This window comes from Protopterus annectens, chromosome 3.part1 (genome assembly GCF_019279795.1).
Source record: "Protopterus annectens isolate FY-2018-M chromosome 3.part1, PAN1.0, whole genome shotgun sequence".
Classification (NCBI taxonomy): Eukaryota; Metazoa; Chordata; order Ceratodontiformes; family Protopteridae; genus Protopterus; species Protopterus annectens.
The window spans coordinates 55,829,119-55,848,177 of record NC_056732.1 but is presented as its reverse complement, the minus strand read 5'-3'; the positions used below and the strand labels follow the sequence as shown (position 1 = coordinate 55,848,177).

General features: G+C 37.1%; 1 protein-coding gene across 1 annotated transcript in view; it reads right to left on the bottom strand.

Moving 5' to 3' along the window:
• Positions 1-1,698: 1,698 nt before the first annotated feature.
• LOC122797630 (neural-cadherin-like) overlaps positions 1,699-19,059 on the bottom strand; it is a 796,015-nt gene continuing 778,654 nt past the window's right edge. Inside the window, exon 33 of the mRNA XM_044066174.1 lies at positions 1,699-2,380. Coding sequence (XP_043922109.1) covers positions 1,961-2,380 — 420 coding nt within the window. The 3' untranslated portion in view covers positions 1,699-1,960. The remainder of the gene's footprint in view (positions 2,381-19,059) is intronic.

Here is a 19,059-nt window from a genome sequence, read left to right as displayed (position 1 = left end):
CCTCCCATGTCAGTGGGATGTGCAAGGAAACTGGGTCACATGTCAGAATCTCAAAAGGTGGCAGCACTGAAATCATGGCTCTTATGGCAGTACTTGACTTAGTTATCCTCCCTAGAAGAATGCAGACAGTGCTGGTGTGGGTTTGGACTAAATTTCAAAGCCACAGGGGCACTTAGTGTTCCATCTCAGTGTTGAACAAGTGACTTTTCAACAATGGGCATTAGACAGAAGTTGAAACTGTGAGCAGCATAAAAGAAATGGCAGGCTATGGAGTTAGGTGCACACATGTAGCTAGCACAGGATATCACAGTATGTGTTGGCAACGTGTGTGTATGTCTGTCTGTCCACAATGAGGGATATTCCAAGAAGAAAATGTAAGAGAGTAACAGGTGAAAAGGGTAAACCCAGTCATAAGATCCATCAAGGAGGGTTTCTGGTATTAGATAACCATTTCATAAAGTCCTGGAAATTCTCCTTAAACATACCCAACTCCAAATCTATATAACTGTTCATGGGTGTGTGTATATATATATATATATATATATATATATATATATATATATATATATATATATATTACAGCCACAATGATTCTGCCTCTTTTAGCTTATCAGTGACTTTATTTCAGTCAGCAGCAAATGAATTGTCATTCCTTGCCTCATTTTTCTTTAAACATCATAGTAGTACATGCAATGAAAACCCTGCCTGTCATCTGATCTGTTCAGATTTTGTAACTGCAGATTAACCACAAAACCTGCTAAACGTTATCCAAATGGTTTCCATTCTGCTATCACTGACATTTGTATTCCTGTCTGGACCACCAGGCTTTGAATCATAAAGCTCACCATACTGATGAAAAGGTGATATTATATTCTCTTTTTGTGGCCAGACAGCTGAATAAAACAGGGCTGCTCTATACCTGCTGTGTATTCTGCACAATGACAACAAAACTGTCACAATTACATTACCTTTGTGCTACTTTTGATGCACAGCCAGTGAAAGTTGTAAAGGCGAATTGTAACTTTGACAGGTGTAAAAAAAACCCCTAAAGCTGCTGCAATTCTTCATGCCCCATTACTGCTACACCCTCAGACATCTCCTGTCTCCTATCCTGCCATTACTGCTAGACTGAAGACATTTAGTGACTGTATGTTAGCTTTTTTAAGCAACACAACAGTGTGATTTGGAACTGTGTAAGACCGAAACACTTCTGCTCCTTGTTTTTCACAAGCACTCGGTTGCAGCAGGTCAGTCACCCAAATAGGTTGTGAAAATTCTGATAAATAATTAAATTAAATAAATACTGCAGGTCTGAGAGCCTGTGAAAGGAAACACAATGCAATAACCGGTTGGTGCAATTACACGGAATATCTGAATAGCATGCATTTTTTTTCCAGGTAAAATAATATTCAATCATGCTAATATTATTTGTGACTTCTGGTAGTAATTCTGTGCCCTGGTGCAACACAGTGATAATTCACGAGCACTACAACAATATTAGTAAGCTTGGAAATAGATACAATGGTGCCTCTTAATGTGTCCATATGTAATATGCTATTGTATCATGTGATGTTCAAATTCAGCTTCAGAAAGGGAATTCCAGTTAACAAAAGAGTATCAACCTTTCAACCTCAACAAGAACATCTAAAGAAAAATCAAGCTCATTTAAAAGGTGTCGAGAAGTTCATCAAAGCACTGAGCTTTTAAAATATTAGTCTTTATATTACTAAGTAAACATTTTAATTCTGATTGTCACTTGACTTGTGTGGCTGTAAGACATTTAAAGGCTTTAAAAATGTTTGTTTTGGCAAATCTTGTTTTAAACTGGTACAGTAAGAAACATTTGTATTCCAAAAAGTAAAAATACTTTTATCTTTTACAAACATAGATGTTTTACATCAGAAACATTAAAAAAGGATTGTAGCTTGCTTTTCTTTGGAGCACATCCAGCAAAATAGTTTCAGCTCTTTTGCTCCATTTCGTCATCTGTGGAAATGTAGAGTTCTCTAAGTTTATCAAACTTTGAGCCCCAGTCCCTGAGGTAATCATAATTTAAGTCTTCATCTAGAGAAGAGGAATCCAGTGAACTAAGACTCCCAGCCAGTGATCCTAGGCCTTCTAGGCAGTAGGTATGAATGCTGTCTAGTGGAAAAGCTTGAGGATCGTTGTCTGCTTCCCATATAATGCGGGACACATAGGCTTTATAATCTAAGCTGCTGCTCGGGGCTGCTTCTGGTGGTGGTGGAGGTTCCTTCAGAGGTGACAGTGTCTCTACCTCAGAACTTGGTGATGATTTAAGAAGTGGGGCAGTAGTCCCCGAGGAAGACTGGGACAGGCTCGCATGCAGAGGTCTCTTCAGCTCACTAATATCATATCCATTCTACAAAGCAGAAAAAAAAAGGCAAGTCACAGGAAAGTTACTTTCCATCTATGAACAGGTTACAGTAAACTGACTTTTTTTTCAAGTCTGAAAATACTTTAGTTTACATCTTAATACTTACTCATTTCATTTATTTACCACAGTAGTTCACTGATCGTAACAGTCCATTTGCAAGCACAGCCTGGGTAAAACAATTGCAATTGGAAATCTTGGATACAGTGCTGGCTTGTAAGTCTACTTATATTTAGTATGATACAACCTGCTGAACTGAGGCATTGAGTCCATCTGTAACTATATCATTTGATAAATTCTTACATACTATGCCGAAAAAGTAATTAATTAATTACACCAACTTATTTATTTGCATTAATTTGTCACTCTTGCCATGGAACAGCAGTTCACAGAAAGAATAGCTAGACAACGAGAGATTAAATAGACAAGCTTAATATCATCTGAGTGCAGTAATGGCCATAAAGTCCTACGTTCAGTCACTCAGTAAATACCTGTGAGCCTGCAATAAAGTGTGCAGATCAGTCTAAACTACATATAACAGTCACGCACAATATGCTGCTGACTTGTACTTCCAGTTTGGAGCAGTAAAAGCAGTCAGTGCCACAAGTAAGCAAAGTGTTCTACCTGACTGTAATTTTCCAGGCAGCAGAAAGGTCTTACTGTCTTCCTTAGAAGCTCTGTGATAGGGCACTGAGAGGTGGAGTATGTAATAACCTTGCAGCCTTGAAAGTTCTAATGAAAATATTAGATTCCTTACTGTTATGTACTTAATGTCTCAAAAGTTCTGAAAATGTACCAACTACAATACACAGAGAAAAATCAAGCTGTACTGCAGATCTTCTATTTCAATAACTCAGCCTGCAATAGGAAACAGTGACTTGTTACTAGAGTGTCCATGATTAGGAATTGATGTCCCTGTACTCTGAATGGAAGGAGGTAGCAGGGTATTATAGGTAAGGGGGAGGAGCTTGGAGCTCGGATCTCTAGCGTGGAAAGCTGCCGGCTCGGACCCAGGTCGGATCCGATACCCACAGGTTGATGATCAAATTAAGTTAACTACTTCAGATGTACTGATCCTGGACTATGTTACTACAGTGTGTAAGGGATAGATTCATAGCAGTGACCCTACATGCTATTAATGCAGTGGTCATGGTTAGGAAGTAGTGACCCTGCACTCCATTAATGCAGTGGTCATGGTTCGGAAGTAGTGATCTTGTACTCCATTAATGCAGTGGTCATAGCTAGGAAGGAGTGACCCCACAGTCTGTTAATGCAGTAGTCATGGTTATAAAGCAGTAACCCTGCACTCCATTAAAGCAGTTGTCATGGTTAGGAAGTAATGACACTTTTTTTTTTTCAAACACCTTTATTGAATTATCACTTGTGATACAGGCAAATTTACTGTCATATAAAAAGTAATCAAACTGTATTAACATAACAAACATTATATTTCGCGTATATTGCTATATATCATATAACCTAAGCAATATCACATAAATTATTCAATTCCTGCCTTTTTTTTTTAGATTGGAATCATGTTTATTAAACCACCACTTACTACATAGGCAATCATACATCATATAAATCAAAACAAACCACATCGACACAATCCTAGTTGCATGCATTTTACATCACAAACCATACTGACACACTCCCAGTTGAAAACATTATACTTATAATCCATCCAATCTTTTTCAGTTAAACATTACAAAGCTCATTTAAGTCCTGCCGCCTTTTAAACCTCATTCCTCCCTTGTAAGTATTGTTCCACAAATACCATTTTTTTCCTATGTAGCTTGTTCCTTCCCTTTTCTAAAGATCTCAGTTCCATTTGTTTTATCTCCGTTACTATATTTACTACTTCTAGTGTAGTTGGTTTAGATTTTGATTTCCATTTTCTAGTAATTGCTTTTTTAGCAGCCACTATTATAAGACACAGCAAGGCCGTACCATGCCTAGGCAATTCTGATTCTGTATCATAGCTCAGAAAAATCATCTCCCTCATCAGCCCAATCTGTCTACCCAGCATCTCTGACAGTGCATCCCACAGGGGAATACTTAAAGTCCATTAATTCACTGCACTCCCAGAAAATATGTTCCCAATTATGTCTTTCTTCCATGTTACGCCTACAATATTTGCTGTCTGCCTGAGGAAACATTCTCTGGAGTCTACTTGGTGTAAAGAAATATCTGTGTAAATATTTCCAGGCAAAAATCCTGAATCTTCTAGATTGCATATTTGGGATACGGATCTACTTTCATTAAACGAAGTACGTTTTAGCGAACATTACTTACCTGAACTGATTCCACCAAAACCTCGTTGGAACGAAAGCATGGACTGCCGAATTCTTTTCCCTGTGAAAAGAACCACTTGGCTACCATGGTAATGAACCAAAATGGAGCAAACCTAAGCCCATCAAAGTGGGTGGCTGTGCCCCCCACCCCCCTACTTAAATGTACCAATTCCAAGATCGGATTAAAGGGAAGAGAGGGCACAGTTCACCATGGTGGCCAAGTTGTTTCTTTCACAGGGAAAAGAATTTGGCAGTCTGTGCTTTCTTTCTGAAGAGGTTTTGGTGGAATCAGTTTCGGTAAGTAATGTTCGTTAAATCATACTTTCATTTAATGAAAGTAGATCCTGGGAGACATACATATATCCTCCCATTATTTCTTTGTAAATTGCTTATCCAATCTCTCTTCCCAATCCTTTTCAACCTCCTCTGATTGATTCTTACAGTTATCATGCAATATTTTATATGCTCTTCTAATTATTCCTTTTTTTAATGGCAGCTTCTGTCCTAGATTGTACTGAAAACTCTACCAGTGCTGGTCTTTCATTTAGGACCCCCCCCCTATTTCTTTCTCTTTGCCTATATTCTGATATCAATCCCTAACAGGGAAGGCAAGCTCTAACTTTCAGTCCAAATAAATTCTTGGGATCTTCCCATTCTATCATCATTCCCTGTCTAGTTATTGTTCCCAATACCTTGGTTCCCTTAACCAGTTTTCTCCAATAAATTCCAGCCCCCTCATGCCTATTGTCTGTATCCCTAATTGCAGTCATCCCTATCAACAGAATCCCCTTTCACCAATCCCATGTTGGCTTAGTTCATAGAATACTTTTTGCTACTTTATGGATATAATACTCTGTATGATTATTGTTATTCTCCTTAAATGCCTGTTCAAAATCCCAGTCTCTCTGTGTTTCTTGAGCTTCTGCCTTGTTTTATCATCACCCCTTTCCACTCTGAAATGCAGTTTTCTGCTTGTGCTATGTATAGGAGTCTTAACTGTGTAGCTTTGAAATAGCACTTCAAATTGGGTAAACCCACTCTGCCCTGTTCTACTGGAAGAATCAGCTTATCACACTTGACTCTTGCTGTCTTCCCCTCCTAGATAAAGTCCTTCAGCTCTTTAGTAATTGCTGTCCATAACTTCCCTGTGGTTGATAAAACTATGCCTGACCTGTGTATAAGACTAAAGGGACTAAAAACATTTTAACTGCTTGCATCTTATTATCTATAGCAATATAACAAAGCTTCAATTTTCTCAGTTTTTTAATTATCTTTTGTTTAGTCTCTTCCCACATATCTTTAGCTGCCACACTAGAATAACTTTTAATTGATACTCCTAAATGCTTCATTTTATCATGTCCCCATGAAGTACTGACATGTCAGTCCATTAATGCAGTAGTCATGGTTAGGAAGCAGTGACTCTGCATGCCATTAATGCAAGGAAGCAGTGACCCTGAAGTCCATTAATGCAGTGATCATGGCTAAGAAGTAGTGACCCTGAAGTCTATTAATGCAATGGTCATGGTTATGAAGTAGTGACCCTGCAGTGCATTAATGCAGTGGTCATGGTTATGAAGTAGTGACCCTGCAGTGCATTAATGCAGTGGTCATGGTTAGGAAACAGTGACCTTGCCCTCCTTTAATGCAGTGATCAAGGTTAGGAATCAGTGACCCTGCACTCTGGTAAGTGTGCCTGATCAGGAAGTGGTGACCTTGCCCTCTGTTAATACAATGTGCAGGGTAAGGGACATGCATGATGTATGGTAAGAACGTAGACAAGTTCCAATACATACGGACGGCGCAGTGGTAGCACTGTCGCCTCACAGCAAGAGGTTGTCCGGTTCGATTCTTGTCTGGAGTGCCTTCTGTGCAGAGTCTACATGTCCTCCCTCTGTTTGTGTGGGTTTACACTGGGTCCTCCGGTTTCCTCCCACATTACAAAGACATACATCTGGAGCAATTCTACCTGGGCCTCTACTGGAAATTGGCTTCATTGCAATTCGGACTTTCCTGGTAAACAAATGGTAAATAAATAAAATTAAATAAATATGGCATAAGTGCTAAGGAGATACCAATCTGCACTTCAATCAGTAGAACAGGATGCATGGTAAGAAACCTGTGATCTTACAAGGCGTTAGCACAGAATGCATCATTAGGAAGTAGTAAGTGTGCATTCTGCTAGCACTGCATGCAAATGAAGGAAGGAGTGATCTGTAGTTTGCCAATACAGCATTCTACTTTTAAAACAGCATGCATGCTTAGGAACCAGAAATGCTGCACTCAGCTGAGGTGGGATAGGAAAACAGGACCACACACCTTCAGCTGGACCTTGAATCATTTTCAGTCATGATGCAAGCCAGGAGGTGGTTAATAAACAAAACTGAGTACAAATCAGTTAACATAAAAAGATACCCTTAAGTACAACATAATAAGTCAGTTAATGAGTTAAAGGTTACAGAAAATACTGTTCATGTGGTAATTCTAAGTACAATATTAATCTGGTCTAACATTAAAACAGTCTCTGCATTTGCAGTTAATCTGAAAGTAGAGATTTTTGAATATACCATAGTTTATAGGATTGTCCCAAAACAGAGAGAGTATTGGTTTAAATTAATAAATATGCAACAGAACAAGAGGAGGTGCAATTGTAGAGTAATAAAGAGAAAAAAATGAGTTTCTGGATAACATGCATGAGTTTAGAGTGACTCCTGTTAAGTAACAATTGTTGATGATAATGCCAGAGCATAAAAACGTTTAGTGCAATGACTTAGCCAACAGAAAATGGGAAGGGTTTTTGCCAAACATAGGAAGCCTACAACAAGAAAAATAACCAGAGATCATGTAGAGGTTTTAGAGATAGTTTGGAAATTTCATGGAAAATTCTATAACACATACACATGTGAAAATCAAGAAAGAGCACACATGCAAATATTTATGGAAGACTTAAGTATGGCAAGGCTAGCGGTAGATGAGGTTCAACAATTAACAGTTAAAATAGGAGGAGATGAGGTTCATATGGTGGCGTACAATCAATCTGCAGGAAATTCTTCAGGAATAGATGGTATTTCTGTGGAAGTTTGGAAGCTAGGAGGAAAGAAAGTGATAAAGATTGGGAAGGCTTTAACAGAATTTCAAAAGAAGGGAAAGTAAGAGTATCCTGGAAGAAAGCTCTGGTGGCTATAACATCTGAGGATGGTAAAGACCCGTCAGATCCAGCTTCATTCATATAGGCCTATTTCAACTTTACACTACAATTATAAGGTGTTTAATGTCAATAATAGCTAAAAGAAAGGTAAATGTTTTGCCAAAATTGATAGATATGGATGAATGTGGTTTTGTGGAGGGGAAACAAACAGTTGACAACATTAATAGTGTTAGTGGCACAACAGGTAGCACACCTGCCTTTGGTGGGGAAGGCTGTGGGTTCATGTCATGTACCAGGTAGACCAATTACTGACACTGCAGTACAGCATAAGGGGGTGCTGCACTCCTAAGTGTGCCATCCATTGGATTAGATGTTAAACCAAGGCCCCATCTGCTTGAGTTGTTTGCAGTTCAGTTGGATGTAAAAGATCCCATGGCACTCATCAAAAAGAGTATGGGTCCTTTATTTTCAATACATACAATTTATCTAATTTACAATATATACACATTATATGCAAAATATAAACGGGTACTTGAAATAATACATTCCTTTTTTAACATAATATCTTCACTTTTCGTTATCGGACCCCCACTCCATTTTCCCATATAGCTCTTGTATCTTTGTTCCTTTTTTAACATAATATCTTCACTTTTCATTATTGGTCTCCCCACTCCATTTTCCCATATAGCTCTTGTATCGTTGTTGCTTTTTAACATAATATCTTCACATCGGACCCCATTTTCCCATATAGCTCTTGTATCGTTGTTCCTTTTTTAACATAATATCTTCACTTTTCGTTATCGGACCCCCCCCATTTTCCCATATAGCTCTTGTATCTTTGTTCCTTTTTTAACATAATATCTTCACTTTTCGTTATCGGACCCCCACTCCATCTTCCCATATAGCTCTTGTATCTTTGTTGCTTTTTTAACATAATATCTTCACTTTTCCCCATTTTCCCATATAGCTCTTGTATCGTTGTTCCTTTTTAACATAATATCTTCACTTTCGCTTATCGACCCCCATTTTCCCATATAGCTCTTGTATCGTTGTTCCTTTTTTAACATAATATCTTCATTTTTCATTATTGGACCCCCCCGACTCCATTTTCCCATATAGCTCTTGTATCTTTGCTTGATTTCATCTTTCACTGAATAACATTTCCTTCACTCTTTGATTCCATATTATCCAAATTATAGATATTTTTTTGAGTGATTCCATTCACATAATTTTTTTTATTTTGATTTGTCGCCATAATATTCATACTCAGTCATACCCATTTTTAGATTATTTACATCCATATAATTTTCTAAATATTTAAAATCTATCACCTTATCCCATATTGATTTAACTCATTTACAACTCAAGAAAACATGTTCACTACTTTCAAATTGATTACAATATAACCAATTTTGGTTGTTTTTGCTTTTATATGGCATGTTTGTTTTTTCTGGTAATTTCTGTATTATTAACCTCCATAGAAAATCTTGACATTCCCATATATTTTTATATATTTCCATTCCTACCTTAATTACAACCGTCATTTCCTTACACGTGTCTATCCAAGGATAAATGTAAAAAAGAACTTTTCTATAATATTATGATACCATAGCTTCCTATCTTTTCAGTTTCATTAACTTTTAACTTCCAAAGCAAGATTTTGTCTTGATGAACTCAAAATTCATTCTCCATTCATTACTATATTTAGCTTTTAAAATTCTCACCAGTAATGAAATCATTATCCTTCAGACTTTTTAATACTTTAAACAAATTTAGAGAAGCTGCATACACTATAGGATTTAATAATCCTAAATCACCACTGCCTTTTTTCACATATAAAACTCCTCTTTTAACTCCCAATAAATGTATATATAATACTATAAGATACTTTTTCAAAAGTCAGTGGGAGACTAAAGATGCTCACTAAGTAAGCAATTCTAGTGAGTAAAATCAAGTTAAATATTTTTTTCTTAAAAGAAAATCTGAAGGTGCTCTAAACCATGTACATTTTTCATTACATAATTTTTCTTCCCATATAGCTCTTATATCTTCTCTTTTCATAAACATCAAACCAAGTAATTTTATGCTTCTCCTATTAATATGAATACCTCCTAGCATAGTATCATAACCTAAACCTGCATCTCTATCTTTAATAATGAAAAAAAAAATCTTCTTATATAATTTCCTGTAAATAACTAATCCTATTAACCATAGCCTTCTGAGTTCTTGTAATAACAATAATATCATCTGAGTACAACAACATAATCAGGACATTTATACCTTCATTGGTTATGTATTCCATATTAACCTCCATCAAAATAACATTCATTACTAAAATAAAAATAATACTGCTCAAAAGGCGACCTTGTCTTAAACCCTTTTTAAGCACAATTTCTTTACTAAGTCATCCATTTATTAATATTGTAACTATATTTGGCCTCTAAACAGTAGCACAAACCATTTTATCTTCTTACTTATAGGCACCAAATATTTTCCATAGGATGTTATGCTGAATTGAATCAAAAGCTTTGCTTAAATCACCCACCATTACTTCTGTTTGAACCTCTCTCTCCCTCTCTCTCTCATATATATATATAGGAATGCTACAGAAGCCTGAAAGCCCAAAATCTCGAAAGTTCAAAATACTGAAAACGCACAAGATACCAACACTTACTATATTTCAGCACAAGTACATACAGAAACAAATAAAACACAAAACAAATTACTCTTCTCCAAGTATAAGCAGGAGGGCAAGCCCTATTGCACATCCCATGTGGGGGGGTTGCACCTCTCACACCCCCTGCTACTTAAATATATTAACTCCGAGACTGCACTTAGTGTAGTGAAGTGCAATCTTGGAGTTGATATATTTAAATAGCAGGGGGTGTGGGGGTGCAGAGGGGCTTGCCCCCCCTGTGTATAGTTGAAGGGTAATATGTTTCTGTATTTACTTGTGGTGGAATATAGTAAGTGTTGGTATCCTGTGTGTTTTCAGTATTTTGAATTTTCAGTAGTTTGAACTTTCAAGATTTTGGTCTCAGGATTTTGGGCTTTCAGGATTCTGTAGCTCTCATATATATATATATATATATATATATATATATATATATATATATATATATAGGTCCCCTACACTAGACCGACACGCCACAAAGACGACGCCCAAAAGATCGACACCAGAATACCGACAACACAGACGATCGACAAGGTGAAATCTCGACAGCTGAAACACCGACATGGGCAATGTGTGAGTGCGACTCTGTAAGTGTGCGATAGTGAGGGATTTAGGGTTAGGGTGCAGACAGGTAAGTGTGCGATAGTGAGGGATTTAGGGTTAGGGTGCAGACAGGTAAGTGTGCAATAGTGAGAGATTTAGGGTTAGGGTGCGGGAAAGGTAAGTGTGTGATAGTGACAGACATTAGGGTTAGGGTGCGGGTCAGGTAAGTGTGTGATAGTGACGGACTTTAGGTTTAGGGGTGGGTTAAGTGAGTTAGGGTTAGGGTGCTGGTAGGGTAAGTGTGCGGTAGTGTTGGACCTTCGGGTTAGGTTTTGGGTTAAGGTTAGTGCATATATAGTTGTGTGTAATGTGTAGTTTATATGTTGTGTGTCGGTGTTATGGTGTTCAGTTTTGTGAGTTTTCGGTATTGTGTGTTGTCGGTCTTTTGGTATCGGTGTTTTGGGTGTCGGCTTTGTGGGGTGTCTGTGTAGTGTAGGGGATCTATATATATATATATATATATATATATATATTTTGTTAAAATCTCAACTGTTTCTCTAATCATTAACAATAAACCCTGTATATTTTTACCTTTTATGTCATATATGTATTTTATTTAAATCTTACTTACCTTAGTTTCCATTCTTTTTTTGCAAAATTTTCATAAATATCTTATAGGCAATGTTATTCAATACTATAGGTCTTCAATTCATTATTTCACATTTGTCTGCATTTTTCCATAAACATTTTATTATACCACTACACAGATCTTTATATTGAAAACCCTTTCTTAGCCACTTACTTAACACTTCTAAAAATGGCTTTTTTTGAACTACTGTCATATCTTTATACATTTTATAGTCTGTCCTATCTGGACCCACTGCAGATTGCAAATTTACTTTTCCTAAAATATTTTCCATTTCTTCCATTTTAATCCTTCTTTCAAAATGCCTATTATCTTCCTCTGAAAAAAATATTTACTTTCCATTCCCTAATACATTGTATATTTTTCCTAAAATATTCCTTAACAAATCCTTCCACTACACCTGACCTATTTTTCATCTGTATCATAATACTATACTTTTCCTTAATAATTTTACTCAAATAAGGTACAACTTCTTCCTTCTTTCCTTGCAAAAAATATTTTTGTTTATATAACAAATACTGTATTTTTATTTGAATTATATAGCTCCTGATTTTTAATAAAGTACCTTTCTTCATTTCTAAACTATCACAAATATCTTTTCTTAATTAGTCATAACATAGTCTTACATTTCATCTTTTTATATTTTCTTAGCTTAAAAAGCACTTTTATATTTTTGTTTAAACAATAACCACCATTCAGACCAATCTTTATAAAAACCTTATTTGTACATGATTCTTCCATAACTTTAATACAGACATCCTCTATTCTTTAACCCATTTAACAGCATTAATCCTTTTTATCAATTCCCAATTCTTATAGAGTCAGAATTATTTTCTGAAGTAATCCATATAGCCATGTGATTCGAAAAACCTGTCTCTAATTTCCCTTCAATTGCAATTTTCAGCCCTGCTGAAGCTAGAAAATAATCTATTTTTGTTTTATGTTCACCTTTCCTATAAGTCCAAGTACTCTTATTCCAGATACTTAAATTCCCAAATCTTACACTATCTAACATCACTTTAACATCATATGATTTCTTTTTATTTTGCCTTGTATTACAGTTAAAATCTCCTGCAAGAATTAAATCCATGTTTACTCCTACATGCTGAATTATATCTTTAAACATCTATTCTGTCTTTCTTTGTTACAAATGCATACATCACTATGATTCTTAAAACATGATTTCTCCATCTAATATTAAGAATGGTAGCACGACCTATAGTAACAAAGATAACATCAAAAACTTTTATTGTTTCCTTATACAAAATAATTATTCCTGAACAGGTCTCTCTACCCAAATAAAAAATCACATTTTTCACCACCACACTTTCAATTATTGTCTCTCTTCATAGGTTGGTACTGGGCTATCTGCCCGAAGGCATATATTAGCCCAGCCACATTGTGCGGTATTCACCACCCCTTTAGTAGTTCCCTAGACCCTTGTACTAGCAGCTAGTACCCTTGGCCCCTATCTAGTAGTGCTGTTGGTGTGATCCCCAGTGTGAACTTTCTGTTACCCATCCACTCATCAAGGTTCTTCTTGAAGAGTGATAGTGAGGGGCTCTGTCTTATGTAGATCGGGACCCTGTTCCATAGTAAGGGAAGTCTCTGCTAAGGGAATCTGTCCCTCCAGCATGTTCTATTCATTGTTGTGTTGAGGTTTATATCCCTAGAGCGTGTAGCTTGAGTAGATTTGGTTTTGCTAAGATGAAGCATGTTCAACAATTCTGGGTTGTACATGGCTCTGTAAGTTAGACAGAGATCGCCTCTGAGAAAGCAGTATGCAACAGAGAACAGTCTTAGCTTTTTCAATCGTGCTGCATAGGGCAACTATTTGAGGCCAGTAATCATCTTGGTTAGATACCTCTGTGGTCTCTTCAGCTGCTGGAGATATCTAGCCAGGTACATTCCAATTGGTGCATTGTACTCAATAATGGGTCTGATGAGGGAAGAGTAGAGGGGCACCATTACATCCTTAGATCTTGATGCGAACCCTTTTGTGATCAGATGGGTCACATAGAAGGATTTTCTAACCACTTTGGCAACATGTTTATCAAAGGAAAGCTGACTATCTACTTGGGTCCCTAGATCCCTTATTTCTTCTTTAGATTTCGGGAGATTACCTCCTATGTTGTAGTTTACGAGTACTCTGTTTTTTCCAAAGGGGATTACTATGCATTTTTTTGCATTTAGCTTGAGACCATGGCTTTGACACCATGCATCAGTCTCATTTAGGCCCTTCTGGAGGATCTCCATGTCAGCCGGAGACTCTATTATAGCACCCAGTTTGCAGTCGTCCGCAAACTTAGTCAGCCACAGCCCTTCCGTGCTTGCCTGTACTTCTGAGAAGTATATGCCAAACAGGAGGGGCCCCAGGACAGAGCCCTGAGGCACACCACTCATTACTGGTCTGGATTCGGACATAGATCCCGCTACTCTTACTTTATGGGATCTGTCTGAGAGCCAGTTTGCGATCCATCTTGTGACGTTAAGGTTTATGCCCAGGCTGGTGAGCTTATCAATAATACCTGAATGGGGAATGGTATCAAATGCTTTAGCAAGGTCAAGGTAAGCCGTGTGTACCTCCTTTCTCTTATCTATAGCCTGAGTAACTGTCATAATAATGTCACTGTTCTATTTCTTGCAGCATTCAAGTACTTACTCTCCTTACAACATTCTTGAAACTATTAACATTTAATGCAATTACTTTATACAAAATGTTAACTTTTTTCTATTATATCTAACCTTTACCTTTCTTTTTTCTTTATTATGTCCTTCTATCATTTTTCTTTTTCTATCTCAAACTCTTTTACCAATAGAATTTATTTTTTTTTAACTAAATTTCATTTTATATCTTCACTGTCACTCGGCTCAGATTCTTCATCTTCTCCTTTCTTAAGAATGAAACTTTCATTACTGACTTTTTGTAAGTGTTCTTTACCTTCTAAATCATCTACTTCTGCAGATTCTACTTGTACACAGTTTAGTATATTTTCTTCTTATTCTATGTTCTCACTGTCTTGGCTCTGTTCTGTTAATGCTTCTACCTTCTCTTGCTCTGTCTTGTTTACTTTAGCACAGAAAAAAATGCAGCCAGTAGTCCACAGCAGGAAGAAAATGCCAACATGTAAAATCAAAGTCTTAGTTTAATAAAAAACAGGAACAGACAAAAAAGATAAGCGCTTTCGCTATTAGCTTCTTCAGATCTCTGTCTCTAGTAAATCATATCATCTGTTTTATAGTGCAATCAATTAATTAACCAACCAATAGAACAAATTGCATCTATGGTTACTAAGTAACTAATTGAGCATACAAAAAGAAAGAAAACACAAAACAGTAGTGTCAATTGTAAGAGCAAATATGAAAGCTGCTAAAATACAAATTGCTTAAAACTTGATAAAAATACAATTTGTTATAAAATAAATTCATTATAAAATATATGAGTTAATACTCTAGAACCTATTTCTTTCTTAGGGGTCTAGCTCTTAACGCAGGTTGGATGGAAACATGTTAATTCAATCCAGGAACAATATGTGCTCCAAGCTTAAAAATCCATTTTAACTCTGCTTGATAAGTTTTGTTAACTAGATATCCCTGTCTAGGACTCTCGTATATCACTTCTAATACTAAAAATTTAAAAATATGTTCATCACCAAAGGTATTAATATGTTTCGCTATGGCACTGTAATTCATGCCCCTATGCAGGCAATAAAAAGATCACGTATTCTCTCCCTGAGGCACCTATTGGTCTTGCCAATGTAAAAACACCTGCATAATATGCAGTGTCCAAGGTAGACTAAATTCTTAGTGTTAGTCATCTTGAGGAAAATGGGTAAAAACCCTATTACTTATTGGATGTACAAAAGAGGTAGACTCATCAATATTAGAACAGTAAGCACAGCAATTGCATTTACTGGTTCGCTGTGCAATTCCAACTTCATTTAAATAGGGTAACTGTCTGGGATAGCATAATCTTTGTCTTAAGTTATGCTTATTCTTGTACCCAAACCTAGGTCTAGTACCTACAATCAGACCAATCTCTCCATCAATACCCAAAATCGGCCAATGTTTGTATATAATATCCCTAATTTGCTTCTCATCACTGGAAAATGTGAGAAAAAAATGGGGTGTGAGTTGTGTTGGTTACTGATGGCAGTGATGAGAAGTGATTTAGGGATATTAAGACAAAGATTATGCTGTTCTAATATTGATGAACACTGTCTTTCATTTCTCATATTCTCCTAAAAAGTTTTTCATACCTTTGCCAGTCTCAAAAATAATGTCACAAAATGTCTATTAATATGAATAAGCACCCTTACCTCATATGCTTTAACTCCTAAAGGCATTATTACTTCTTCCCATACTTTGTATCTGTCCATTCTATCTTTTTCTTCTTGATTCCTACCTTAAACGACTTCTTTCTTTCTGTGCTGGCAGCTTTCTTTCCTTCTCCCTATTTCTCCACTCTTGATTTCAACATCTCTGCATATGACTTTCTGCTTTTGACCTATGTGATTTCTTCACCCTGTATCTTCTGCATTAATTTGCCCCATGATACATCATTACCACTTTCCTACTCACTGGTGTTCATCAAATCTAGAAATATATCAGTCCTGCAACCCTCCCAACTGGAGGGTTGTAACAACACAACTCTGTGTTGCTTCTTCATCTCTGAAGAGATTTACTTGAAAACACCTCTTCTCAGTCCAGTTTCAATATCTCCTCTCCATCTTTCTAACCCTGAGAAAGCTTGGATGTCTTTTCAATTTTCCTGCTTAATAGTACACCTTCCAACAAAGGCTTGACTGTCTTTGCTTTAGCACCCTCTTCCTCCATTTCCAAAGACATCTCTATTGCATCAAACATACTTTCTTCCATTACGCACTCTTTCTTCTACATCAGCATGCTCTGAACACTCCATCCTTGTTGTCTTCTTGGTTTCTCTGAGATGCTTCCGCACTTGGAATGGAAACTGGAAGTACTACCACAATTAGCATCCCTGTAAGTGAAAAGAGTAGGGGAAGTTTCCCAGTATTGTGGCCAAATTTTGCCTTGTAGTATAAATACAACCTTGGGTCTCCCCTGAAAAGAGGCTGCTAGCATAGTAGGACTAACCTAGTCAACAACAAAGCATAAACAAATAAAATAAATAATATAACAATGATGGTTAAGCTGGTGGGTCTTGATACAGAGAAAGAATTTGAAAGAGTGAACTGAGATTTTATGAGTTGGGCAGTGTAAGCATTTGCATTCCCTGATACAATAATAAAGTTAATTAGGAGGATATATGAGGGATCAGAGGCAAAAATTAAAGTGAGAATGTTCCTTTCTGACAAAGACCTCAATGAGACCAACGACTGGTGTCAAAACCATGGCCTTAAGCTCAGTGTCAAAAAATGTGTCATCATCTCCTTTGGGAAAAACCCAGTTCCCATGAATTACCACACTGATGGTACTCCACTGAACATAGAAGGTGTTATAAGTGATCCGGGAACACAGGTTGACAGCAACCTCTCTTTTGACCACCACATTGCCACTGTGGCCAGAAAGTCCTTCTATGTGGCACATCTCATTACTAAGGGTTTTGCATCCAGGAAGAAAGAGGTCATTGTCTCTCTCTACTCTTCCCTCATTAGGCCAATCATCGACTACAATGCCCCATTTGGCATGTACCTCACTAGACACCTGCAACAACTGGAGAGGCCACAAAAGTACCTCACAAAGAAGATCCTAGGCCTTAAACACTTGTCCTACATGGACAGACTCAAAAAACTCCAACTATTCTCTGCCTCATATCGCCTACTTAGAAGCAATCTCTGCTTGACTTACAAAGGCATGTCTGACTCAGCTCTGTTGGAAATGCTACATCTAAAGAAATCCCAATCTTTCCGCACTACACGCTCCAGAGCCCTTGACCTCATTACCACAATCAACAGAACAAGCTGGAGGGACAGGTTGATAACCCAGAGACTGCCCATGATATGGAACAGACTTCCCATACATGTCAAACAAAGCATCTCACTGGCCTTCTTCAAGAGAAATCTTGATGAGTGGATGGGAAATAGAAAATTCACCCTGGGGATCACTTCAGTGGCTCTACTCAACAGAGGCACTGGGAACGATGGTCAGGTGGCACAATGCCAGGGTAATCATATGGGCTAGGCTTGTAAAGGCTCCAGGGCCATTAGCCTAGTACACACCTTTGAACCTATGAACAGAAGAAGCAGGCATGGGTGTCCTCTTTCCAGTTTATTTGCTTTATATTTAGAGCCACTGGCAAAGAAAATAAGGGACTCAGAATATTCAGTGCTATAACTGGCATGGTAATCAATAAAGGTTGGATTTATTTGCAGATGGTATTATTTTGTACCTATTAAAACCAGAAAAGGATATTTCAGTGTTGTGGGACATCTTGAGACAGTTTCAGGTCTTTTTGGGATATAAAGTTAATGAAGATAAAAAAGGGTTATAGCTGTAAACTATGTACCCACACATGAGGTGGTCCAGCAATACCCAGTTAAGGCTCTTATGCACAACACAAGAAGAAAACTATCATTCAAAGTGGAACGAGATGATGATGATGAAGCATTCAAGAAATAAGGAGAGACTATCATTCAAAGTGGAACGAGATGATGATGATGAAGCATTCAAGAAATAAGGAGAGACTATCATTCAAAGTGGAACGAGATGATGATGATGAAGCATTCAAGAAATAAGGAGAGACTTGGATTTTGGATGCAGATCTTTAAGGAGAATAACAGCGGCCATACAAATATTGTCCAAATGGAGAAATAAGTCAGCAAGAAATGGAGAGTAGTAGTGCTGAAACTGAATTCATCCTCAAGTCTTGGTGAGTACCTTCACAAGGTGGACCCTGTTTTTCACAAAATCTCACCAAGATGACACTGATATATGGACTGTATTTATATAGCATTTATCATAGACAGGAATAGGTTAAAAATTAAAAAAAGAAAGCTAGGTGCAGAAGACCCAGGATAAAAAAGTGCCCACTCCTGGTAGGCACACTGGTACCAGGACTGGAAAAGATGACAGTGTAGAATCCTCAAAATATGGAAACATTCCTACATTAGGATCAGACCACGCCCAGGGGGAGGATGTCCCATCCCCATTACAGAAGTAAGTACTAGTCCACAAAAACTGACAGGTCAAAGAAAAGCCATAAAGACAATAAAGTGGACTATTGAGGATAAGAAATAAATGATGTATTGCTACCATTATGTAAAAAACCCAGAATTTCCAGACACAAGATATACAAAACGATTAAGAGAGAAATTAGAGGAAAGAAAAATTCTTCCACAAGAAAAACTGTCAGAAGCTTCAAATAAAAATTTGTATTCATTAATA